Here is a 26,886-nt window from a genome sequence, read left to right as displayed (position 1 = left end):
AAAGTATTATATATATATATATATATATATATATATATATATATATATATATATATATATATATATATATATGTATATATGTGCATTTTCCGCACCGTCAATATAAAATAATAAGGAGAAATTTGGATATAATGGTTTTTGGGGATATTATTCATGAATTAATCGGAAAAAAATGATAACTAGATTAATCCACCGTTAAAATAATTGTTCACTGAGCAGCTCTAAAATTGAAAAATGTGCAGCTGATCCATGTAATCGGAATCGGTATTAGCCGATCTTACAGGTTTGAAAAATTGGCAGCATAAAACCCTGATCAGAACAGCCCTACTTTTTACATACGGTTTAATGTATAGCACCTATTTTACAATATTTTCATCATATTGAGATCACTTTTGATTTTACTGTTAAAATGTGTATATATGTTACCTCTAATATAGCACATCTTATATAATGCACAGTATACTGTATGTATGGAATGCAGTCTCCACCAGTGAAAGCGCTTTGATCGTCTACACGGGCACACCCTTTTTCACGCCGTAGACCTGTGCGTCCGCAAGTTGAAGTCACTTACTTAGTTAAAGCGCCCTAGCTCCGCCCTCAGTCATCGTGATAAGGAATCCCAGATTCACTATTGGCCCGGCAGTTTATGGGACACGGTACGCAGTAGCTCACTTACATGAGACAAGGCAAGAAAAATTGTGTAAAGTGTGTGACTCTTCATTCTTGGATTCTTGGATTTTGAGAAAAGGCACTGTTTACAGAACTGTTGTCAATTCTGGAAAAAAAAAGTTCTTACCCCATCTGTTCCGAAAAGGCCAAACACTGCTGCGTGGACTTGGGGCTATAAGAAAGAGACCGCAGACTTTGTTCCACAACAAAATAGAATTTAATCATGAACTGGCTTGTCACTGTCTTCTTCTTCCGCGTGAAACAAAACACATCACATCTCGTGCTTCCCCCTTTCGTCTGCGTGTAAGGCATGCAGTCTCCACACAGCCTTTAGACATTGAAAGCGTACAGGTTGGACACACACACACACACACACACACACACACGTACACACTCTTGACACAATAAACACAATAAAGCGCTCGCAGCAGCAGTAGTAGTTCTCCACCCCTTCCGGTCATAGTCGATGTGGGATTCATTAAAACAACATAGCATAGTAGTTCACAAAGAAGTTCTAAACTAAGTCTAACATTTGCCGCCTGCTACTTGGACACGTAGCCGACACGGACAGGCGCACACCAGCAGTCAAGAGCAGAGATTGGATCAAGTCACACAGGTGCAAGTCTTTACGTCCCAAGCAAGTCCCAAGTCATTTTGTCTTGGGCAAGTCAGTTTGCAATCTATCTCAAGTCAAGTCAAGTGACTTTATCAATGCAGTCTTACCTAAAAAGTTAGGGATTTTTTGGCATTTGTTGAATTTCAGGGATGAACCTAAAATGAAGGTGGACTTTATTTAACCTTTTGAAAACCGTTGAAGTTTCAGTGCCTTTTGCACAACTTGCTGTTCTCTAACAAGGTGATGATTAACCAAATTTACAACAGGTGTTTGATCCATGAATGTACCCGTTCATTTCCCGGTTCAACTACAATTGGTATTTAAATAGTCCTCTTCTAACAGCATGCTCTTAACATTTTGACATTGTGAGACCAAGAAACGAGTCACAGAGAGGCATACAAGTGGACGGCCTTGCAAAGTTTCCATGGATCAAACACAAAAGTAGTGAACAACAACTGATGCTCGCATCTTGCCAGGCATTGTGCTGATACGAGACAAAATCTTGAGCTGTGGTGCAAACGTATCTTTGATGTAAGTAGAAACGTGACAAGAGTTCTCAAAAATGAGACTTTGTTAAAACGCCAAGGCCGGTTGAAATAGCCACTTCAACCCGAGTATAACGCCAAGAATTTTGAAAATCAGAAATGGAGTTCTTTAGGGAGCGGGTATTGTCTTTTCGAGGAAGGTTTTTTTGTGTATCGCCTGTAGAAAATCTCGTTCAAAAACGACTCCAAATAGGATTGAAACAGTAACTTGATTGTTTCTCCTGACATCCGGTATCCTGGACCCTTTCGTTTCATGTGCTCCTCGGGGAACGACCATCTACGATTGGCTGACAAGTTTCAGTTAAAAAAAGCCCTCCATATAGAGCCCCCTATATACTGTATCGATAAAGCAGTAGGCAATGAGTAAATGATTCCCAACACAGCTCATGCCTCAAGTCTTGTCCCAAGTCTTTAACTCACAAGTCCAAGTTGAGTGTTGAGCCTTTCGTTTGATTTTTCAGAGTCAAAACAGTGACTCAAGTCAACTCGAGTCCAAGTCGCAATGACTTGAGTCCCCAATCTCTGGTCAGTAACTTAGCACGTGATGTCATGGGAAGGAACGGAGCAGCCGTGACTCGGCAGCAAGCCCTTGTCGCCCGGCGTTTCGGAAGGTACATTGGGAACGCCTTGGCCCGCCGGGCTCACGTGTGTGTGTGTGTGTGTACATGTAGAAAAAGTGCAAGCAGTTTCTTGTCTCTGTGGTGTAAAATCCTACCGGATCCCAAAGTGGCCTCAGCTATATAAATAGTCATATATTTGCCTCATATAAAAATAAAATTAGCAATACACAAATATGACACACCTTACGGAGTTTCGACAATGACGAGCTACTGAGGAGAACGGACGAACACAAGAAAGCTGCTGGTGCAGAACAATAAATATGCAGAGCTCGGGTTGCTTGTCGTGTGCTGCCCTGGCTGCGGGGGCGGTGGTCAGGCGGCGGGCCTCGGAGCGGGGGAGTCACGGCTGTCGGGAGGTCGGCGGGGCGGATGGCGGCCGCGGAGCAGCGGCTGGTTTCTGTCGTACGTTCCGGGGGTGACTTCAGTGTTGCTGAGCTTCCTGCTCCCTCTGACGGCAGCCCACCGCCGTGATGAGAGCAGCCCCCTTTCCGCTGCCATCTTCAGACAGCAGGAAGTTAACGTCGCATTTGGGGGAGAGCTCTTTCACCGTTTGCTGGAAGATCCGCGAAAAGCTGCAAGGAGCAGGCAGAGAGGAAACGGGGATGAGGAGGTGGCTTGAGAGGGATAAGCAGAGGTGCCCAAAGTAGGTGGCGCGTACAACGCCGGAGCTGCGACGAGCAGTCCATACTGTATTTGCACCTTTCGTATCCTGACATTTCTTTCCTTACAAGAGGCAATATTTTCCCGTTGAGGCGTTTCGTAACTTGAACATTTCGTCTGAAGAGACGTTCGTAAGTAGAGGTACCGCTGTATTTGATTTTGTCAATGCTAACTATTATCAGTGTAGTTAGTTAAGTTTGCAACAAAATGTACAGCCCACACCAGTCAGAAATGACACTTTTGTTACATGTGCGGTAGAAGATTGTCGATGAGTTGGTTATAATGGCTCGCAAAGTACTGTGGAGGAATAAAAAAAATCTGTCTTTGGGAAAGATGTTTGTAGGATCAAAGGCTTGTACTAAACACTGAGCCTACTTGCGTCTGAGTTGAACAGATGGAGTCGCCCCGGGGTGCAATTTTTGCGGTGGTCAAAAGAGTCAACTCTAGTACAGCTGTGAGGTTGCCTTACTGTGGGTGGAGCTTGTAGAGTGTTCCGTCCACGCCCACAGTCACATCCAGGTGGTCCAGGCTGCGGTTCTCGCGGATCTTGTCCACAACCGCTGCCATACCGGCCCCGCAGATCTGGGCGGCGCGGCGGGACACGGTACCACAAACCTCCTTGACGATGATACTGTCGTCACAGGTGCTGTCTAGCCCCAGTTGCTGCAGGATGGCCCTGACCTGCAGCAGAGCCAGACGATCGCTGTGGAGAAAGGGGGTGGGATGGGGGTTCGGGGTAGGAGCAGGGCGACGTGTCAAAGGCTCGACAACAGCAGGGGAGTCACCGGATCCCTCGCAGCTGTTGCCAGAGGCAATGGTTTAAGGCTGACTCTGACGTTGCAGTAACCTCAACTTTTTTTTTTCTAGATAATATCAATTGTGTTTTGGAGTCTTTGTTGACTATCAGCTGCATGGTTACATCTTTTAGACATGTTGAAGACGCTCCTCGTGTCGCAGCTCCTCCGGCCGTACCGTGGCGGGCACTCCAACGGCACTGACATTTCCCACTCAACAACAACGAGGATGTCGCAAACATGCTTCCCGTCGAGCCGCAAAAAAAGACAAGCGGCCAGCGGCCGTATCATCGCAGTCAAGCGCCGATATTCTCCTTCACAAAAACGGTGCTGTTGAAAACACGGCACAGGGAAGGTGGATACCTGCCGACGGACGGCGGCTGTTTTCAAATTAGAGGCGGACCGGCCTATAGACGGGTACTATTTTTTTTTTTTTGCCGCCCGGAAAAGAAGATCATGTTGAGGCTTCTATGATGATGGAAAGAACTGCTGTCCCTGCAGTTTTGGTCTTGTCTGGTCTTGAGGATAAAACCCAAGTCTACCATGTCTGTGTAAAAACAATTTTGAAAGACCTAAAGTATTGAAAACTTTGATAAGTGACTCACCTTTCGATCTGAGACAGGAACTTGGTCTCGAAGATGCCTCTAGTCTTTAGCGTTTCAGAGATTTGTCCCCGGAAAAGGAATCCACGTTTGGTAAGATCAATCAGAATCTGCCTGACGATCTCTCCCAGGTACATGCCACTGCACATCTTCTCGTATCTGAAGGAGAACATTTGTGAGCGTTTGTTGACTTGAAAGTACTCTTAGCGAAAAGCATCTTGACCTTTGTTTGCCTTCGTTGAGGGAGTTCTCATCCACCGCCTGGTCGTACTGGGTTCTGATATCGTCCAGGCAGCCGTTGTCTCCAAACGCTCCCCATTCCATGTTGACGCACATCCGACCTTCGTTCCCTTCCACGATTTCGATGTTCCTCATTTCCTCCATATAACAAGCATTGCTGCCCGTCCCTGAGGGGAGACAAAACCACTTCTTACCCAGTGGTGGGAAATACAAATACAGTACTGTCATTTCTTACTGTACTTAACGAGGAAGTCAACCCCAAAAATGTGTTTACAAGAATGTTTTATTTGCAGGCCCGCTAGTCGAAACAAGGCATTCTGATAAATATTACGTTTGTGGAATAAGAGTTAATCCATCCGTTTTCAGCCATCTCTGGTGGCGGCCATTTTGTCACTTCTGTCCAGTGAAAATGACATCACAACTGCTCAGGTAACGCCCAATGACGGCTGACCTGTTTTCTGAAGCTGAGCCGTGATTGGCCGTTATCTGAACCCTGAGCAGTTGTGATGTCATTTTCACTGGACAGAAGTGACAAAATGGCCGCCCCCTGAGACGGCTAAAAACGTGTGGATTAACTCTTATTCCACAAACACAATATTACGTAATCACAATGCTGTGTTTCAACCAGTGGGCCTGCATAGAACATAAAAAAACAAAAAAACAAAAAAACGTTTGGGATGATTTCCCCTTTTTAAGAAGATTTTTTTTTTTCACGTGTCTGGACTTTATAAGACTTTTTTTCTGAGGACCTTTAAACTTTCGGTCCTGACATTTGAAAACAGATTAACTACTCACAATAAATTTGGGAAATTGGGCTTTGGGGTGAAATTACAGGATGAACCTAAAATGCAATACGAGCTTTCCAGGAGATGTGAATTTGACCTTGCATAAACCTTTGAATGCGCATTTCCAAATGTTCAACGTATCAGTCGTTTTTCTCTAAAAATGAGGTGAATGTTAAAAAACCTAGAAGACTTACCTGCAATCAGGCCCACCTCGCAGGTGGGCTCCTCGTATGCACAGGTCATCATGGTGCCCACAGTGTCGTTGACGATTGCAACCACGTCCAGCTCAAACTCCTGCGAGAGGAAAAAGATACAAGTGAAAGATGCTGCTTGGATACGTGCAACCATTGCGCACCACGATCACCTTTTCTTTTAACGTCAACCTCAGAAGCGTGCGTTAGCTTTCGTGTTTGTGGATATTTGTTACAGGAGAACACAACACTGCCGATCAACATGTCTTCCCAAGGTTTGAGCTGATGACTCCACGGATCACACATTCAACCGATAAGAGCATCTCGACACAGCACGACGCTTGTACACCGCACAAAGCACAATGCACCAACGACCCCTTTGGGGGGCCCATCTCATTTCTGTGGCCGTGTGTGATTCCCAGTTAGAAAGACCGCACGCTGCAGACTCGTACGTCGGATGGCGTGTCAGTGTTAGGGCATGCTGGCATAACAGTAGCCACAATCATCGCTGCCCTGGTACTGCGTTACCTGGCGCTTAAGCACTAACAGTCACTGAATACTTACTGGTTCCTCCATCTAAAAGGTTAAACGTCCTATTAGATCATGACAAGTGATGACATATGTGAACAGACAGTGAACAGGAAGTGTCTCACCTAACGGCCAATCACGCCTCACCTGTTTTCTGAAACTGAGTCGTGATTGGTCGTTACCTGAGCCCTGAGCAACGGTGATGTCATTCTCAGTCGACGGTAAGTGACAAAATGGCCGCCCCCTGAGATGGATAAAAATGGGTGGATTTTGTTTCTTAACGAGGAAGTCGACCCCAAAAAAGATGTTTACAAGAATGTTTTATTTGCAGGCCCACTAGGCAGTCTGATAAATATTGCGTTTGTGGAATAAGAGTTAATCCACCCGTTTTTGGCCATCTCTGGGGGGGGCGGCCATTTTGTCAGTTGTGATGTCATTTTCAATCGACAGAAGTGAACAAATGGTCGCTTAACTCTTATTCCACAAACACAAAATTAATCGGAATGCTGCGTTTCAACTAGTGGGCCTGCTGGGAAGATATTGTTGAAAAAAATACGTTTGAGTTGATTTCAACTCATATTCCACAAACGCCATCGTCATCAAAATGTCGTGTTTAGATGAGTGGGGGCGCATTCAAGATACTATTGAAAAGAACATTTTGGGGTTGACTTCCCCTTGGATTGATCCTACTGAGTGAATGAAATGGAGTGGGTTTTTTTTGTTTGTCGCTTGAATGACCTCTTTCCTCTTGATGGCCTCCCTCAGAAGCTCCACCACATCTTCGCCCTCACAGTCGGTGGCTTTGAAGCCTTTGGTCCAGGTCACGAGTATTCCCTGCCAAACACAAAGCGAGTATTATTAGCTCAATGCAAACCGAATGGTTTCGAATCCTTTGGTATTTGGCCAATTTGTTGATTGAGCTGGTTTCTGGCAAACTCACTGCATCCAGGCTGGTCTGATGGCAAGGGAAGGAGAAGGTGAAGCCCAGAGGCAAACGAGCACTCTTCATACCCATGTAGTCCAGGAAGTCCGAGATGCAGTGCACGATGTGGTCAAAGAGCTGTGAAACGAACACGAAACGAGCCGACCAATGAGAAGCAGAATTCCAACTGCTGGTGCAGGGAGACAGCGGTTAATGCGTTACTACCTCCTCTCCTGTTCCCTGCATAACCTCGATGGGAATGGCGTAGATTTTGTTGTGCATCTCCACAGACCGCCTCTTCCCACTGCGAATCTTGACCAGAAGCACACGGAAGTTTGTCCCGCCAAGGTCCAGAGCGAGGAAGTCTCCGTTTTCTGGACGGAAAGCAAATGTTTCCATCATCGTTCCATCCGTCATTGATGTCAACGGGAATTTCAAGAGGAGGCATTACGGAAACGCGTCTTATTAATGACAAATGTCTTGGATCTTGTCTCTGGAGTGCCTGCCAGCCTCTTTGAAAGTTTGAAATTGAGCAACTACTCTTATGTGAGCTGCCTCAACCTGAAAATGCCTGTGAGAGAGTCCATCTGAATTTGGAGAATTATCATGACAATTCTCATATTCCACAGTGAGTTTCTCCACTCATGGCTTGGCGAATGGGCTGGATGAAAATTCTGAGCCATCTTAATGCCACCGATGGGAAGGTACTATCATGTCAAATCCAAAAGAAAAGCACTGCAGTATTTGGCTTAGTTGGACGCCCACGTTAGCGTTGGGCGTCCAACGTCTGATAAGCGGCACACACTTGACTGTGCGCTGAATTTATTGGCCTGATGCAGCTATTGGTGTTGGTCCATGCGCCGCACATACACAGTGCAGTGCGTGCAGTCGTCGCGTCCACCTGTGGGAACGTTTCTTGATTGCCTTTACGGCCGATTTCTTTTTTCCCTCTGGGCTCTGCTTTTGCAAGTAGCTGTTCACCTGGTTGCAGTGTAACCCGCAACAAAATTGGGACTTTCTCATTCTTGATCGTTGTGTTATTACGATTAACGCACGTAAGACATGTGCAGACAACCAGAAACATCTCCTACGTCTCCTTCAAGAACTAAATACGTATTTCTCTCCCAAGGCCATTATTCACCTGTTCCGTCCGGTGTACTTCGGACGTACGTGGGCAACATTTTGACTGTCGCCTCCTGGTGCGTGTCCTTCTTGAGGCCCCTTTCAATCTCCAGCCGCATGCGCTTCTTCACCTCCAGCAGCTGAGCCTTGCCCAGCCGAAACTCGGCCAAGGTCTGCTGGATCTGCCGCGCCTGCTCCGTCAGGCGGTAAGCGACCGCCGTCACCATGGCGGCGCCCTTGCCGCTCCCGCTCTCCGAAAGCAAGAAGCGGACATCCGAGTCCGGCACCAAACGGCGCACCATCTTGTGCAGACGGCGAGCATACCTGGCCACAGAGACAGATTCTTAGTTTTGTCCGTCTTCTCTGGGAGGCACGTCTGCAAAACAGTCATCGAATCAGCTTTGTGGTTCGTCATTCACAGTCCGGCTTTGTAAATATTTGGAAGTCAAGACTGCGAGGGACACTTAGGAGCTCTAAAAGCATTGTCGGTACCCCCTTCCCACTCTCGTGGCTGGCTGCAAGAAATAAGAATAAGGTAGGCAAAATTTTCTCGGACTCACCCTCACCCCGGCCGTCGGTCAGCTGACTGGGTGAGAGGCGGGGTACACCCTAGACCGGTTGACTCCACCGGCCAGCGATATATTCCTTGTTTTGTTTTTACATACTTGACATTATTCTGATAATGAGCTTACTGAGGGTGCATCTTGTAGAGAGAGCCGTCGATGCCCACGGTGGTGCGAAGGCGAGCCACGCCCTTGTTCTCTTTCAGGCGAGAGAGGATGCCCCCCAGGGTGGATGCGATCAGATTGGCCGAGCGGAAGGACACTATTGTGCACACGTGCTGTACGGCAAGGCAGTCTTCGTCGGAGGGCTCCACCCCCAGCCTCGTTAGGATTTCCATGCACTTCTTCAGCCCTTCTTTAGTCCTGGCGGAAGAATCATCAGTCATGGGATCATTCCGTGTCAAATCAACCAAGAATTTGACCCGAATCTCTTGGGTTTTCTTCAAGTTTTGAGGTGTCGTTGGAAATGGAAAGAAAAGATCAGAAACATTCATTTTAAATCACTTTCATAGTCCCGGTTACAATGTTGGATTGACTCCAGCATAGGGTACTTGGATTTTTCCCCAATGCTGAACTTCAACAACAACAATATAGCAGAATTTCAAAACAGTATTGGACTCCGTAACGTGGAGATGCTTCAGAGTTTCATATTCATGTAAAAATCATGGCGTGTCTTAAGTGGAGAATGACCGCAAGTTGAATTAGATGAACGTTTCTTTGTCTATCGCGAGATTTCAAACAAAACACGTTTTGCGTTTTGTTCTTTTCCTTCCATTTCCTGCAATAGCTTCAAATTTGAAGGAAATCTTGGAGGTGAATGCGATATTGTCGATTGCTTTTCCATGAAATGATCCTGTGGCAAATGAAATGTCGTCTTTGCGTCGGCGTTTGTGCGAAAGCGCACACCACTCACTTTTCGATGGCAGAAACATGCTTGGTCTCAATCTTCCCTTTTGTCAGGAGCTCGGGTGTGATGCGTCCTTCAAACAGCAGACCTTCTTTGGCCATCTTGACCAGAATGAGTCGCACCAGCTCCCCCATGTACATGCCACTGGCCATCTTCTCAAAACTGAGAGGAAACAAAACACGGCTGAGATTTCAGATGAAGCATGGTCAGCGCGGGCGGGGGGGGGGCCCACCATTTAGCCTAACATTCTTTTTTACATGGAACACCAGTAAATCCCAGCACATTTTAGCAAACCTTTCGTTTTTTAACTTTTTTATTTCATTTTTTTTTAGATTCTTAAACATGTCCTTTGGTCCATATTGAACCATGACATATCGCTGGCAATTAAATGTTCACTGAACTTTTAGATTAAAAAACAGGGAAATAAGTAACAGTCTCCTTGCAAATGAGGCAGACACAGTTGTTGCGTATTTCAGTGAAAACGCACCAATTCCCACCTATCCTTAAATTGTCGGCACTCACTGTCAACTTTCCTTTTTCATTCATTGTGGCCATTTTAGAAACTGTCCGGAAAGGGTCACACAGGGTTCTGGAGCTGGACAGAGTGCTGCTGCTCCCCTCTTGTGTGTAAATGTGAAATTGCACTTGGAGTGTATTTTACACGCTTGTCAACGAGGCGACGGCCAAACGTTACTTTTATGACAGGCTGTGGGCCGGATAAAATTTGACCGAGGGCCGCATTTGGGGGCTCCCGGGCCGGACTTTGGACATGTCTGCGTTATATCTTTTCCGAAAGGCGGTCGTGGAAGTCATAAAACATCAGCATGAAAATCATCTAAATGTTGCCACTCACAGCTGCTTTCCTGGGTTGACGGACCCCCTGTCGATCTCGCGGTCAAACTCTGTGCGGAGGTCCTCCAAGGAGCCGTCGTCCCCAAAGGCGCCCCACTCGGTGTTGATGCACATCCGACCCTCGTCGCCCTCCACCTGGTCGATGTGACGCATTTCCTCCATGTAGCAGGCATTGGTTCCTGTTCCTGTTTGCAGGCAAAGTTGGGAGAGGAGAACGGTGAGTCGAGCTCCGGAGCTGTTGCCCACCTCATGTCAGGTTGTGGTCAGAGTACTTTTTAGCGGTTGTAATGTGCCAACGTCCGATGTTGATTCTGTTGCAGTCTGGCGTCCAATTTTGCAGTAGTACACTTCATGAGTTCAACCTTTTAACGGAGTGGCTGGCTCACAACATTTTCCTTAAACCAATATACAGTATATTCACTCTGAACCCATTCTGACAGACAGACTATATTAATACTGAGGGAAATTGCAGGAAATTCCAAGTTTGGGAAACCCCGAAAAAGTTTTAGTTGTCTTGGGGATGAAATAGTTTCAAAAGGTTTTTTTTTTAATGATTTTGTGAAAATCCAACTATTAATGTCCCACTCCCCCCAAAAATTGACGTCAACTATAAATGCCTATAATGTTAATGAACAGCCGCTAACAACAAGCTAACTAACTGACATTGTCGTTAGCTAGCTAGCAAGCTTTTGCTGAATATTTTGCTAGCTAATTTGTAACAAAATAACTGACTTTCATTACCATGCTTATATGAATTAATTAGTGATTTCTTGAGTGAAAATCTCTTATATTCCAGTGTCAAATGCATGAGAATTTAAAGCGGCTCTAACACATCTAATGTTAACATTTGACTACTATGCACATTATTCATGAAGCTAATTGTTGCTTTGCTTGACTTTTCAAAAGTAATCGTTTTTAGGTGGGGTTTCTTTTTTCCTCATTCCCCCAATTCATCGATTCACATAATGGCTGTAATGTCATTGTTGACCAAAATGTCGTTATATCTTACTCTCTGAGGTCATTTCTTCGCTAGATTTAGTCAGGTGAACACCAAGCCCGGCTCACCTATGATGATGCCCACTTCACAGCGCTGATCGTCAAAGCCGCACGTCATCATGGTTCCCACCGTGTCGTTCACCACCGCCATGATGTCGGCCTCATAGTCCTGACAAAGAAGTGTAGCCGATTAAAACCTCGTTCAACTCTTGTCGGTTTTGGCTCAGTGGAACCTACCCCCCGTTTCTTGATGGCCTTGTTGAGGAGTTTTACAACGTCCATGCCTTCCACACCACTGGCCTTAAACTTCTTTGTCCAAGTCACTAAGACAGCCTGCGAAGTAATCGATTTCATCAGTTCGACAGGTTTGACATGGATGAATTGTTTGTGTAATGCTACCACACTGTCAGGTTTGGTCTCCAAATTCCGTGTTTGGGATTATCTAGAGCTTGATGGTAGTTGAAATGTGGGCTTGAAAAAAAATCCTTACAAATCTTAATAAGGTATCATAGCTCCGTTATTGATATTTTATTATTGCGATGATTTTGTTGGAAGAAAGCTTGCCAAGTTCAAATTTCCTTTTCTTTGGGCAAATAATTTGGGTTAAATTAAAGAAACTCTGTGTCATATGTCAGTTTTTGTTGATTATGGCGGCGCCATGTGGACAAAAGCGGTCGTGTTTTGACAAAAGTCAACCACATTTCCCATGCGCGCCAGGCCAGCGCGTAGTGTGGTGAAATCCTGAGCTCTCGCTGGCCTGCAAGTTGAAACACGGCATTCTGATTCATTTTGCGTTTGTGGAATATAAATGAAGCAGCAAAATGCACCCTTCATAGCCATCTCTGAGGGCGGACATTTTGTTTTCTGTCGAGTGGAAATGACATCGCAACTGCTCACAACGACCAATTACGGCTGACCTGTTTTCTGATTCTGAGCCGCGATTGGTCGTTACCTGAGCAGTTGTGATGTCAGTTTCAGTCGACAGAAGACAAAACGGCCGCCCCCAGAGATGGCTAATAACGAGTGGATTAACACTTATTCCACAAACGCAATATTTATCAGAATGCCCCATCTAATAGGCTTGCATATATAACATATTCTTGAAAAAAAAATGTTTGCGTTGACTACCCCTTTCAGTATCTTTTTTCCTCATTTGATTTTTTTCCCGTGTTTTTTTTTATTTTTTAAACCCAACTATTGCAGCGTAATCTGGCAATGACACATTTACCTCATCCAGTTTGCTTTGGGTGCAGGGAAAAGAGAAGGTGAATCCGACGGGGAGCTTTTTGTCCTTAATCTTTTGTTTCTCCATGAAGTCGCCGAGGCATTCTGCCACATGGTCAAAGAGCTGCGGACATAAGATGGGGGGGAAAAAAAACACTGAAACGTGACTCGCGGTTCATTGTCTCCCGCACTTTTCTTATTTCGTAAAGGTTCACTTGGTCCTAGCGTCTTGCCACAAAGTCATCTGAACTCTGACATATTCCTAATTAGCGCAACTTCAACAGCAAACAGGTGCTGAAATCTTGACCTGTAGTTCTGATATGTGACTAAAGCACGCTGTTGTGAGACAAACCGTGTTGTTCATGAACTGGCTGGTGTATCGCTTTACAATTTAGGCATGGCTGGCGTTTCCTGAAGGTGCATCTGTCAATGCAGGCTGCCGCCGGCCAATGGCGCGAGCCCCGGCCGCCGCCCCTTTTTTGCGATCGACTTACGACGCAACTGCCAGCTGTTGCCCGCGAGTTCACCGGAGGTCATCAGACGCCATCCTACTCACAACTCGTTTTCTTCTTTTGATGAGGATTCGGCTTGCCTTTTTTCTTTTGAGTAGCTCACTGTCTGCCTCCCTGCTAGTTTCCTGGCCGACATGACCGGCTTCGTGCTCAGTCACCTGTATGCCTGTGTGATGGTTACCGATCCAGGGTGTAGTTTGCCTTTCACCCACAGTACTATGAACCGGATAAGTGGTAGACAATGAATGTGTGTGCGTAGAATGCATCGTGTAAGTTTGCGGCACAATCGCGGTGAAAATCATTCGTCGTTGCTCGAAAAACGCTGCTGGTACAGAACAGATGAAAGCCGTAAACCGTCGTGCGACCAAAGACGAGCTGTAACGGATATGAAGCCCGCGTCATAAATCATCTCACATTGTTGTCTGCGGTTGGTGTCAGCGGACCAACCAATAGGAAGACTCCAGGAGCTGGCGCGAGTCACCGCCGTTATCGCAAATGAGATGGCAGAAAAATGAAGCCTGCAAACGTTGAATAGTGTACAACGGGTTTTTGCTATAGTGAACCTGCGATCATACATTTCGAGGTTACGAATGAGACGTGATGTAAGAATATGTGGTCAACTACTTTAAATGTAGTTAAAATTTCATGTGTATGTGTTTTCCATACAAATATTTACTGTCATTGTGACCTTATTGCTGTGTCAGTCCAAGTTAATGATAGGACAGACCCGTTTTGAGTTACAACTTACAAATTCTGGTTACGTTGCATCTGTGGAAATGGAACTCGGTCATAAACCAAGGACCCGAAATGGTTGGCTGAATAATTGGTCCCTCCCTGGTTCGATTTGTTTTCACACACACACTTTAAAATACAAGTAAATCAATCCACATGAGATTGCAGTCTTCTCGGATTGGTTGCAAGAATGTAAATGGGAAGAGTTGCTGCACAGAACGGTGAAACTACGCAACGCCGTAACGATCGACGAAGTGAACGAGACGAGAGTTGGAATGTGAGCTTCTGTATTGAACAGCGGGCACTGTTTTTATGTCCATGCGGCGGACGTGAAAGAGGCCGGATGGGCGCGGACGCCCGGACCGCCGAGTGCCTCTTTGAACAGCCCGCGGTGCTGCTACAACGCATTGAAGCTAATTACATGCCAAAACAAACAAGTGTCAAAGTCAGCGGGCCTTGTGCCAGTTGACCGGATTTCGAAACTCAACCAAAGCACGCCGAAGTTTGTTTGGAAGTGTATCAAAGCTGCCTAGAATTCGATTAAGTGTCATGTAAGTCGAGCGTCTCATCTGTTTACACACCGCCTGTAGTTACATCACAATCAGGAGCTTGAAGAATCTATTGCCAGTTGGATCAATCTCTCAATTAAACCACAGTAAAGTTTATTTGGAATTCAATTCAAACAGTCGAAGCAGCCTTATTTATCAACAGCCAAGCACGTTTCTGCAAATGATCCATGACTTTGTAGTAGTTAACAAAGCATTGGGTTTACCTGAGTCCCACTCCCGTGAATGATGTCATCGGGAGTCTCGTAGACCTGGCTCTCCATTTGAACCGGTTGCTTTTTATCCTGGGTCACCTTGACTCGCAGGATCCGAAAATTTGATCCCCCAAGGTCCAGGGCAATAAAATCCCCCTTTTCTGTCGAAACGACAAATCACATTTCAAGTTTCAACATGCAACACACAAACACAAATGAACTTTTTTCAAAAATTTTTTTTTTTTTTAAAGATAACTGCTGAAGTTTTAGTACACACTTTTGAAACATCTCGTTAAAAATAAGACAAGCTATTCAAGTTCGGCCATCGTAACAGAACAAGAGACCAAGTCAAATGCCGTTCACTTCTTTCCTGTCTCACTTTAGTCAGCCGTGGTGTCTGTTGAATGTTTGTCAACCCGCCCTTTGCGTGTCCCCTCAAGCCTTTGCGACCTGAGGCTATTTTTAATACCGGCGTCAGGCGATCTCGGCTGGCTAGGACGAGGAAACTAGTACCATTGGTATTGTATGTTAAAACCTTGTCTGACATGAAAACAATGTATACATGTAGATGTGTTTATGACAAGGCAAATATTTTGGGGTTATCATGTATTAACTTTAAACTAGGTCTTGTCATACGACAAGACGTAGCTTTTCATTCATTCGTAACCGGTGAAAAATCAAAAGCTACAAAACGACCAAAGCGAGTCGTACGCAGAGTTTAAATCTGGGCTTAGTTATTGCATCTACACATTTCTGAACACGAGACGTTTGGCTAAGGTCTGATCTTATGTGACTGACTTGTTAGTTTCCCGTCTTATGGCGCGTCATCAAACGTTGCGTCAGTCACACGCAAGAAACAAAATTGGAACTTTTGGCAATTTAGCATCATTCATCATCTGTCGAGTGTGCGTGGTTTAGATTTGGTGGCAATCAGGCCAAATCCTGAGGTTTATTGTCGTCCGTCTTTGAAGGACCCTTGGCAAAATGTTCAAAATTGGCCTAAAATGGCCGTTTCAAACGAAAAGGTCAGACTTCCTGTGACTTTTAGGGCATGGCTTTTTGAGGCTTTTTTTTGCGGATCTACTTGGGATAAACAAGAAAAACATTTCATTTTATTTTAATTAGCACCAAAGCTATTTGATTATTTTTGTTAATTGGCAACAAAATTTGTTCATTTTTAGCAAGTACATTGTTGTTTTTAGAGAGTTTGTAACCGTAAATTAGAAATGATAGGCAATTATGCTGTTAGGCTAACAATTTGGTTGTAAACCATTTTCGTAGTCTTGTGTCAGGTAGCTCTGTTCAGTTGCATCATTTATTAAGATATTTGGTTGACATTTTGTTTTTTAATTTAATCCATATATTTTGTACATTTTTCAATATCTGAGTACTTTTATTTGCTGGTACACTTTATTGTTTTTTTGCGCTACATATTATTTTGCACATTGCTTTTGTAATTTTGTGAAACCAAAATGATAACCCAGATGACACTGACTGTGAATGCATTGGATATTGTTTTTTGTTGCACTCTGAGCTACCACTAGTGTTGTGCAGGCTCCCTCCGCTGGTATGCAAAAGCATCACTGCTTGAGTACAGTTCAGTTATATTTAACTTGTAAGCTTATATTTTGTATTGCATGGTTTACAACTTTTATTTTAAAATATTTTTGTAATTTATTTGGATTTAAATCACTTCAGTGCATTTTTCCAGTGTTTGAGCAATATTCAAAACATATTGTTACAGTGGGTTAAAAGAAGGTTGTATTCCTAAAAATTGTCTTGTTTCATTTGATATAGGGCCCTGAAATCAAATTGATCTTGGGGCCTCATGGACACTGTTTGAACACGGTGAAGGTACAGAGTCACGTTTGCGATGGCGTCCCGCCTGCTTGCGGGAATTTGCTGATAAGTTAACATCTTTTGTTCATTGGCCGGCCTGATTCACTGGAAAGCATGCCTCAGCTTCTGACCTCACTGCTGCTTGCTTCAAGTCCTTCAGTCAACTGTGTTCTGTTGACATGAAGACAAGTTAAGTCTCGTAGCACTCAACTCTGTCAAGCTTTGTACTAGGAGTGCGCGGTATATACGGTAGACAGTGCCTACGGAATCGGTTTGGACTCTACCGACCAATAGCGAAAATGACGCGTCCACATCAAGCAGTCACACAAACTTTCTGCTATCGCTGCTCCAGAACTATTACTACGCTGGAATGCTCGACCCTAAGCTAACTTGATAAAAGACCGCACCAGCTACGGCTGCGTTAGCTAGCGCGGCTAAACACGGTGCTTCTGAATTCCGATTTATTGTTAAATCTAATCTTTTTATGTAGTCGTTCGAATAACAAAAAAGCCACTTAATTGTGAACGAAACGAAATGCATCCGTGAAGTAGTGCGCATTGCGTATGAAACAGAGTTACTTTGGTACTGGAGTGTCCTGCGGAGGATATTAACAGAGGGGTGTGACGCAGTTGCCGCGAGTTCATTTTTTTTTGTCACTGCCGAGGTGAGTTGGATTGGGTACCGCTGTGCAATTGCGAGTAGACAATTAGCCACAAATGCTAATTTAACAATTTATCCCTTCGCGTGCCGATAAGGCCTTCGGGGGCTGACCAGCGCAGAGCGCACGTCGTCTATTGTGCAGGTACATTTTCATTGTATTCCTCTTATTTTACATTTTGTATGAAAGTATATTGTAGCCCGTTCAGTTGTGTCACTGCCGAGCGTGCCGATAAGGCCTTCTGGGGTTGACGAGCGCACGTCGTGTGTTAGGGCAGAGTCGAGCAACCATCACGTTTCCTGGCGCTAATTTCAACATAACACAGAGCAGGAGATATGAGACTACGGTCACGTAGATTAGAGCTCCGTCACCAACAGAAAAGGGTTACACGTACAAAACACAACAGTGAGCGACACACATGCGCGATGTCATGTGGTGCTGTGTGTTTGTAGAAATAAATATGTCCAAATATGTCCCCGCATGTAAGACTGGATTCTTCTCCTTCGTCCGTTGTCACTATGTGACGTTTTTTCACCTTTTGATAATGTATAGGCCGGATGAACGCAACATCATATCATATCATATCATATCAGATATACTTCATGTCCACATACGATAAAGGCCTGGGTGAGATTTGAGAACATCAGAATTGACCTGCAGTTTGAACTAAGATACTCTTCTGACAAGTGTAGTTAGCCTATCATGAAAGGCGGACATGGAGTAATAACAGGAGAACACAGAGAAGCCATGCTAACCACTAAGATATTGTGAAATGTAGTCACAAGACACCAGAAGAATAAGTGCATCGGTGATACAGCACACCTCTTGGCCCGGTACACACACACAAATACAGAGCTGGCCACTTGACTCTTTTTTGCCAGTCCGTCCTCCCTTCCGCGACCCGGGTCAGGCCTCGCTACCTCCGTCCTTATTCATAAAGATTATATTAAAATTATGTTCTATGCAAGCCCACTAGTTGAAACAAGGCATTCTGATAAATATTGTGTTTGTGGAATAAGAGTTAATCCACCAGTGTTTTGCCATTTCTGGGGGCGGCCATTTAGTCACTTCTGTCGACTGAAAATGACATCACAACTGCTCAGGGAACGATCAATCACGGCTGACCTGTTTTCTGAAGCTGAACGGACTGTCAGCTCTGCAAAATAGTTGGGCTGTTATTTGATCGATTTAAAAAATATATATATATTCTCTTATGTCTTCTAAGATTATCCTCTAAAAGGGGTGCCCAAGCCCAGTCCTCGAGAGCTCCGATCCAGTTTCATGTCGATCATAAAAGGACGCGCAGGAACGTCTCCAAGACCCATGTACGAAATTGAACATGAAGTCAGCCATTTTGGTTTGAAGCAACAAATTCCATGGCATTGAAATTATGACCATGTTGCCTTTTTGTTCATATCAGTTAATGTCATATGTTAATTATCTCTGGAAAAACCTCCTGGCCTAGACTAAATGAACTGACTATTTTTTTCATGCTACCTGAACCATCAGGGATGGACCTGACGAAGGTGGGCAACATCTTGACTGTGGCGGTGGGGTTGGTGCCGTGGCCGAGGCCGTCCTCCATCTCCCGTCGGAAGCGGTTCATGATGTCCTTGAGTGTCTCGTCAGATAACCGCATGGAGTAGAGGTACTTGTCAATCTGGGGACACAAAACCAATGCCGGAAAATGGTCACTTACCAACCATGACCACATGGGGGCAGCGCTGACAAGATGTAAATTTAACAAAAAAATTGGGTACAACTTGCAACAACACTTGGATGAAATATGTATGTTACAGTACTGTCGCCACATTAAATTAAGTTTTTGAAGAACTCATTCCTGGGGGTGGCATTGTAATCTTACAAGAATGAAGTCAGATTTTAAAAAATGTATGCTTTTTGGGGGAAAATATTGCTATTCCTACTAAAATTAAATATTTTTTAAATGACTAATTTGGGGGGAAAATATTGCTAGTCTTACTAAAATTAAATCAGATTTCTTTTTAAATACCTGGTAACTTTTTTTCTGGAAAATTTTGGTTCTATGAAATTGTAAAAATATTTAGGGAGAAAATAATGTCATTTTGGGGGGAAAGATGTTTTTATAGGGTTAGTAGGCACACGGGCAGACCACCTGAGTTACACATTAAGATCAAGTGAATTCAACGCAAGAGGGATTCTTAATATTGAAATAGGAATAATGATGAAATGTAAAAAGTTGAATTGTTGTCCAGTCAACTCATGAGGTATTTTGTTGTGTAATGTGACACACAACCCTACAATCTCATTTGCTTGTCAACGCGGTGACCTTTTGTGGGTGCTGTTATTATTAAACGCTCATTAACATTGCACCCCTGCCAGTTGATAAAGTCACATGACAGAGTAACCCATGCTGTTAATACAGGACATTGTGTATAAAACCATTCCTAAACACACAGTATATTGTTAAAAAAATGTTGCGACTTGACTTTTGACTTGCTTGAACAAAGTAATGACTTTGAAATATGTGGTGATGCTTGACTTGCTTAATTTTTTTTGAAATTTGTGGTTTTCTACAGTAACTTGGGACTTGCCTGAAACTTGAAGGCTCTGACTCGAGACTTGCTTGTGACTTACACACACTCTATATATGACTTACGCAGGTTTATTGTACTTTTTGCCATCCAATGGAAGAGCATTCCGTTTTTTTGTCTATCACTATATGCCACTTGCATGGATAGACAAACAAAAATATATTTCTGTTTAAATAAGACAATAACTAGAGCTGCGGCCGCTGCTCGGGTCTTAATAATGAATAATTCTGCGAGAATACTTTGTGTTCATTCTTGCACGTTTTAGCACACTGTACAAGTCATAATTGATTTTTCCGAGAGTCCAGGTGAACCGCACTGGAAACGGTGACCACAAAAGCGAGATATGAACAAAGCCGTGCATTTAGGCAACCGTTCCACCCTTAGTGCGCGTGTGTTTTTTTATTCTAGTGTGTTTTATCCTTTCTTTGAGAGATGTTTTGGACTAAGGTAATTACAAGTTTCATAAATGAAGTTTTATATATCTGGAGAAATGTCTGCGTAGCCATCAAGGTCATAGTAATGCACAAATGTCAAATCAAGGCAACTGGACTGTGCTTGTTCCACCTTGAATCCAAAAGGCTTCTTCACTTATACATATTAGGTGTGGAGCCCCTCTATTTATCCCTCCGATGTCGAGGTCATTACCCCATGACCTGAAAGACGGGAGACTTGGAGAGACGAAGCAGCCGCTGCACAGGCACATGGTGCACCATCAGCGGGTGGTCTCTTTTGGGCTAGAATCAGCCATTAGTTTGCATCTCAAAAAGAAGGGACATTCCTTTGAGGACAACGACATCCAAATTCTGGATTGGGACAATCCACCACCTATGTCAAACTCAAAAAGCCGTCTCGAAACAAAGGAGGTTTGAGGCACCACCTAGAACAGGGGTGGACAACTGTCGTCCTCGCGGGCCGCTATCCTTCATGTTTAAGATGTTTCCCTCCTCCAACACACCCGATTCAAATGATCAGGATCGTTATCAGGCTTCTGCAGAGCCAACTGACCAGCTGATCATTTGAATCAGGTGCGTTGGAGGAGGGAAACACCTAAAACATGCAGGATAGCGGCCTTCGAGGACTGGAGTTGCCCACCCCTGTTTTAGACGTTTCCTTCCTCCAACACACCTGAATGAAATCCTCAGCTCATAAGCAAGCAATGCAGAAGCTGGATAAAAATCTGATCATTTGAATTGGATGTCTTGGAGGAGGGAGACATCTAAAACATGCAGGCCAGTGGCCCCCGGCAGTTGCCCACCCATGGCCTCGACAAATGTCTTGGCATCAGTCCCCTGAAAAATCTCCTCATATCACCAGAACGTTAACATTTTGACCCCAGTCGGGAGAACAACTGATTGGTCTGTCCACCTCGAGGGAACACGCCCGCTGAGGCATAATTATAGAGGGCCTCCACACCTAAAGTCTACAACTGAAGAAGCCTTTTGAATGAAGGGTGAAACGAACGTCTTCAACAAACAAGACCTGTCCAGTTGCCTTGATTCAGCCTTTGTGCATCTCTAGAAAAATGTATTTTTCGAAGAAAAAAAAATCCCCCCCGCTGCAAAATTGCACATGCCTCCAAACAGCCGTGACACCGTGCCTGATGTCTTCCCAGTGGCCTTCTTCACGACTTCCTTTCCGCGTGTGTGCGTCTACTGCACTGTGACATCAATGGGCCCGCCCCTCCTCCCGCTTTGCGAGCACAAGGCCCTCCCCGATCCTCCATCCATGTCGCCGGTCTGTCATCGCACACGCTAGCGCAGCAACTAGCAACCGGCGGCTAATTTGTGCAAGGTCACATCTCGGGAAGGTTTGTGCGTGCTCGTGTGTGAGAATTGGGAAGCCTCGCGGGCTGACACCTGTGTGCGTTGTCATGGAGGCGTCCGTGTCAAGGGCACGCAGCTAACCTCCCGCCGCCGCAACCGCGTCCATCCTCCATCTTCTCCTCTTCTTCTTCCGGCATCCTCCCACCCACCCGCCAAGTAACATGGCCGCCGTACAAGGCACAAGTGGCGTTTTGCAGCCTCGCCTAAGTTGCTTTTACCTTTTTGAGTTGGTCATCCTTCAACTCGGTGAAGTAGTAGGCCAGGAGCTGAGCTGCAATCATCCTGACTTCCTTCCTGACGGGCTTGTCGAGAAGAAACTGTTGGGCCGCCTGCTTGCTTGTCCACCTTCCTGTCCTCACGTCCCTTTTTTTTTCTTCCCACTGGTGGGCGAGGCTGACAGGGGAAAGGGAAAAGTGAGCAGCGACGGTTGTGCCTGCGAGTCTGCGACTAACGCGCAGACGCAGGGAGGGAGGGGTTCGAGTGTGTGCCTCCTCCCACCCTGCCCCCGACATGAAGCAGCTCGGTAGAGGAATGGTGCTCCCGCCGCCGTGCCCTACCCCCGTCCGCCGTCCTGATTGGCTGAGCAAGAAGGACATGCTGGCGAGCAGGAAGGGAGAAGAGCCTGGAAAAATACAGATTTTTTTTTGGGGGGGGGGGAGAAAAAGTAGATTAGTACAGAAGTAGTACAGATTTTTTGGGGGGCGGGGGGAGAAAAAGTCGTTTTTAAAAAAAAGTATTTATTTATTTTTAAGTGTTATTAATGGGCAAAAACATTTTTTTTCTTGCGGAAAAAAGGTTTTAGAATGAATAAATTATTGAAGTGGACTTATTTTGTGAGAATTTGTTTTTGTCTTCTAGAATAATTCGACAGTTAGACAAAATACTTTTTCTCCTCAAAGGTTTTGAAATGACACATTTTTAAAAATTTGTCTTATTTTTAGATATTTTTCTTATGTAGACTAATGCAGTATTTTTCAGAAAGAGAATTATTAGATATTTTTGAAACATATTTTTTCTTGTAAAAATACCACATTTTCAGCATATATCGAGAATATATCCAGATTTTTTTTTTTTTAATATGAGAATATATTTTTTTCAAGCTGATGAATTTTTGGACAAATTTAGTTTTCTGGAAAAAAAAGGTTTTGAATGAATTAAAAAATGTTTAAGATTATAATTGATAAATAATAATTTTCTTCGTAATTCAAGCAATATGTTTTCTAAAAATTAGGTTTTGTCGAAAAAAACATTGTAGTTAACTTTTTGCTTACAAAAAAATTACTGCAAAAGTATTATTATTTATTTTTTTTAATTTCTGAATTTTACAATGAGGTTAAAACGTTGCATTTTATAAAGTTATTTTTCTTTTTCAAGAAAAAGATTGTATTTGTACACACATTTTAGAAAGTTATTTCTACATTTAAAACAATCTCTTAGCAAAACCATATTTTCTTCTACAAAGTACTATTTTTTAATTTTTTTTATTTTGAAAACGCGCCATTTCCCCAAGCAGCAGCAGCAGCTAAGCCGTGTAACGGTGCCCTGGCCCTTGCACCGTCCTGATTGACTGAGCAGAAAAGACAGACAGGGAAACAGGAAGGAAAGGAACCAATGAGGGGTTGAGGAGGGGTTTAAGCAGAGCCTCTCTCCCACTGAAGCAGGAAGCTGCATCTCAATGATAAGCTGTGCCCGCAGGCCCACCCCACCCCCCCCGCCCATACCTTCATGGTAGGCACGTCCCTCACGTTACCGCGGCAGCCGGGGCGGACGTGCAGATGGGCAGGGCAGCCACTGCGCTGTGTCATGTGATGTCGTCATCGTCATGCTTCCTGCCGCACCACCACAGCGTAGATTGTGACAGGTTGATGTCTGCGGCGAGCGGGAACATCAAACTCGGGACAGTCTCACATATTATCAGCTCCTCAATTTAAATCGGAGGAATACAGTACAGATGTGTTTATTTTCGATTGATTTTGTTTTCCATCACGTACCGGTACTTACATTTAATTATTCTGACAAGAATAAAGTCCGATTTTTAAGAAAACATGTATATTTAAGGTTTAAACCATTTTTTTTTGTTTTTTTGCACAATCTAACCAGCATATGATTTTTATGCGAATAGTCATTTAAAAAAAAATGTTTTATTTCTTTTAGTTTCTTTGAAAATAGATTTTCATTTTCCTACAAAGCATTGGTTTTCTTTTGAGAGTTTAAAAAATATTTTTTCACTATTTCTTTTAAGTCATTTTTTTAAAGAATTGTTTTAAATTTAAAAACAAATGACCACTTGCGAATAATGCTTTTGTTTCAAGAAAAGGGAAAACAGTTGTTGTTCTAGAAAAAAAAAAGTATTTTTCAAGAAATACGTTGTTTTTCCAAGATGCCATCATCTCAAGGAATATATATATATATATATATATATATATATATATATATATATATATATATACACACTTTTTTCTTTCAATTTCTCCTCAATTTTTTTTGTGCCTGAAAGTTTTTGGGTAATTAGCTTTTCCTTGATATTTTCCTTTTTAAAAAATCATCTTGCGATCATAAGTACATGAAATGGTTTGTTTTTCAAGAAAGTTGTTATTGGTATTCTCGAGAGAAATTGTATTATCCTAGGCCAGGGGTCACCAACTCCGGTCCGCGAGGGCACGTGTCCTGCAGGTTTTCCATCTCTCCCTGCTCTAACACACCTGTTAAAATGATCAGGATCGTTATCAGGCTCCTCAAAAGCATGCTGGTGAGCTGAGCATTGGAATCAGTTGTGTTACAGCAGGCAGAGATGGAAAACCTGCAGGACAGGTGTCTTCGAGGACCGGAGTGGGTGACCCCTGTCCTAGACATTTTTTAAAATAGTTGTACTCAGTGTGTTTTTTTAATTTTATTTTTTATACAATACTTTTTTTTATATAGAAAAATATTACATTTAATTAATTGAATAATATTAATTTAGTCTTTTTTTTTCCATACATATATTTTTCCAATTTTTAAAAATATCATTTTAGTTGTTTCTCCCTAGAAAATGAGCTTTTTTATTTTCCTGTAAACAGTGTATGTGGCTTTTAGTAATGAATGGCAAAGGCTGCAGACAATGAGCGAGGTGTCGACCTGATAGGGTGAGCAAACACTCCACTCCTTCAAATAAAGAAATAAAAGTACAAACACACCCAGCTGCACTCTCAATGATTCCAACCTGCATCGGACAAGGACATTGATTCACTTTAAGTTACTTCCAAGCCACTGTCTGCTGGTAGCTTAGCACCGTTGACAGACACGACCACGACACCTAAGATAATTCACTGAAACTAGAGTGTTCCTTCATAAAACCGACTAAAGCTGACTATTTTTTTAGCAATAAATGTCCTTTGTTTTCGTTTTTGTCAGTTAATATCATGTATGAACTTCCGGGGATGATTTTAAACGTGTTAATTTCAGTATTGCAGTGTATTGAGGAAGGAAGGTCAAACAGTGGTTGGAGAATTGTTGTTTACTTTACTTTATTACACAATACTTGGTGACCTCTTGGTTTTATCTTGCGCTCAATAAATATTCCATACATTAAACAAGTGCATACTCAAACGAATAAAAACTGAGCTAAAACCAAGCATTTGCCAAAAAAATCTAAACCTGTTCTTAAAAGCAATTCAATCTAACCGAATGTAAAAAAACTAAAGTCCAAGCGAAATAAAAGCGAACTAGAAGTACAAATTCCAAACACTTGTAACTGTCGTCGTGACGTGTGTTTTAGCATGATGCTGACTCGGTGGCATGCAAGCCCTCTCGTTTTGCTTCTTTCTTTTAATGCCCGCATGCTGCAACCTGGAACAACCCCCACACGCACCGCTACCCCTTCCCCCGGCTGCCTCCATGAGAAAGAGAAAGGCGGGGCTGGCTCCCCCGCGAGCCTCTGCGCTCCTGCCCGCTGTCATGGCTGCTTGAGGGTGACCTTCCCCCAAAGAGCTTTTTGGACTCTTGTTTGTGAATAGAATAGAATAGAAGCAGCTTTTGTTGGTCCTACAATGGGGAAATTCCAGTTTTGCAGCAGCTAAGTCCACGGTATCAGCGGCCAAAATATCGACATCCTTATTTCTGCAAATAGATGTTAGACCGTGTATGCTGAAGTGAACGTGAACAGCGGCAAGAATAGTCTGCTGTGTGGCAAATACATGTATCAATCAATATGCACTGTTTATACAACCCTATACTGTCATTATAGTCCCTAAAAGTAGTCAGCAGGATTGTAGGAGGCAAAAAATACACGTATCAATAAAGAAATATATAAGCAGTTGACAATCAAATGGACTCCTGTACTTTAATGTGCTGTTTTAAATGGCAGTGGTACGTACATACCAAGGGTGGAAATAACTTTTTTTAAAAAATTTTTTGAGGAGCAGTTTTGATAATCAACGACCTCATTTGAGGAGCAACTTTTTGCAGGTTGATCCCTTGGACCTGAAGCAATGGTTTTATCAAACACGGGGAGAACATGCAAACTCCACACAGGAAGGCCGGAGCCCGGACTCGAACCCACGACTTCTGCACTGTGAGGCGGACGTGCTAACCAGTCAAACACCATGCCGTCCCGGTTTAAACTTTGCATTTCTCATTGGGTTGTATGATCCTTTAGCCAAGCCACAGTGATGTAAAAAAGATCTACTGTAATGTCCTTTTGAGAGCGTTTATGGTGTAGATCGGTGGTCGACTGGTCAGGACACGCTGGTGAGACCATGTCTCCCGGCTGGCCTGGGAACACATTGGGACTCCTCTGAAAGAGACGGATCAAGTGGCTGGGGAGATATTATTATCCTGTGCAACAATAGTCAGTAAACAATAGTGGGCAGGGATGTTTGTTGCAAAAATCCACCGGTACATGTATCAATTGATACATGCCTGTGACAATAAACTCATGAAATAAACACACTATGTGGTCAAGTAAAACTATTTCACTTTGTAAAGTCCGTATTTACATTTTTCCCGTTCGCAGGCTGCAAACCCTGTATCGCCATTAAACAAGTCAAATACATTCATCGATTTAAAAGGTGATCCGTTGCTTGTGTAAAACTTGCTTCACGCCGTCCAAAAGAGCATATTTGAGCTTTTGCGACTCGCTGCTTCGGCACGTTATCACGCTCCAGTAATCGCTT

At 43.7% G+C, this 26,886-nt stretch overlaps 2 protein-coding genes across 11 annotated transcripts in view; one reads left to right on the top strand and one right to left on the bottom strand.

Annotated features, from left to right (window-relative positions):
* Positions 1 to 863: 863 nt before the first annotated feature.
* On the bottom strand, positions 864 to 22,256 carry LOC147146602 (hexokinase-1). Of its 2 annotated transcripts, XM_086033221.1 has the most exons (18): positions 21,952 to 22,250; positions 18,835 to 18,997; positions 14,853 to 15,001; positions 12,841 to 12,960; positions 11,850 to 11,945; positions 11,682 to 11,781; positions 10,618 to 10,801; positions 9,771 to 9,926; positions 8,987 to 9,220; positions 8,314 to 8,618; positions 7,398 to 7,546; positions 7,191 to 7,310; positions 6,989 to 7,084; positions 5,726 to 5,825; positions 4,730 to 4,913; positions 4,510 to 4,665; positions 3,580 to 3,813; positions 864 to 3,022 (listed from the first exon to the last, which is right to left on the bottom strand). In XM_086033221.1, exons 1-18 carry the CDS (start codon positions 22,243 to 22,245, stop codon positions 2,872 to 2,874), a joined length of 2,991 nt encoding a protein of 996 aa, XP_085889347.1. In that variant the 5' UTR covers positions 22,246 to 22,250; the 3' UTR covers positions 864 to 2,871. The 2 variants fall into 2 exon arrangements, with proteins under 2 accessions (XP_085889347.1, XP_085889349.1); XM_086033223.1 differs by lacking the exons at positions 864 to 3,022; positions 3,580 to 3,813 and having other exon boundaries at positions 4,517 to 4,665; positions 4,730 to 4,935; positions 21,952 to 22,256.
* myom2a (myomesin 2a) overlaps positions 16,866 to 26,886 on the top strand; it is a 38,859-nt gene continuing 28,838 nt past the window's right edge. For 5 of the 9 annotated variants that reach the window (XM_086033219.1, XM_086033218.1, XM_086033217.1 and 2 more), the window contains exons 1-2: positions 17,344 to 17,481; positions 18,847 to 18,985. The gene's annotated coding sequence lies outside the window, so the exon portion shown is untranslated. Of the gene's footprint in view, positions 17,482 to 18,562; positions 18,663 to 18,846; positions 18,986 to 26,886 lie in introns of all 9 variants that reach the window. The other 4 variants (XM_086033220.1, XM_086033213.1, XM_086033214.1 and 1 more) reach the window with 3 other exon arrangements.

The sequence above is a fragment of the Filicampus tigris genome, chromosome 6 (assembly GCF_054856515.1).
Source record: "Filicampus tigris isolate MCC_2025a chromosome 6, RoL_Ftig_1.0, whole genome shotgun sequence".
Classification (NCBI taxonomy): Eukaryota; Metazoa; Chordata; class Actinopteri; order Syngnathiformes; family Syngnathidae; genus Filicampus; species Filicampus tigris.
Note: the sequence above shows the minus strand (reverse complement) of the source record. Positions and strands in the feature narration are given on the sequence as shown.

What these genes read in the sequence shown, in the direction of transcription:
- LOC147146602 (XM_086033221.1), bottom strand. Translation starts at nt 22,245, where the DNA reads ATGTCGGGGGCAGGGTGGGAGGAGGCACACACTCGAACCCCTCCCTCC. An exon ending in AGGATGACCAACTCAAAAAG is followed by an intron (nt 18,998 to 21,951) that starts GTAAAAGCAACT and finishes TTGTGTCCCCAG; the next exon opens with ATTGACAAGTACCTCTACTC. An exon ending in TTCCTGTCTCAGATCGAAAG is followed by an intron (nt 3,814 to 4,509) that starts GTGAGTCACTTA and finishes CTTTCTCCACAG; the next exon opens with CGATCGTCTGGCTCTGCTGC.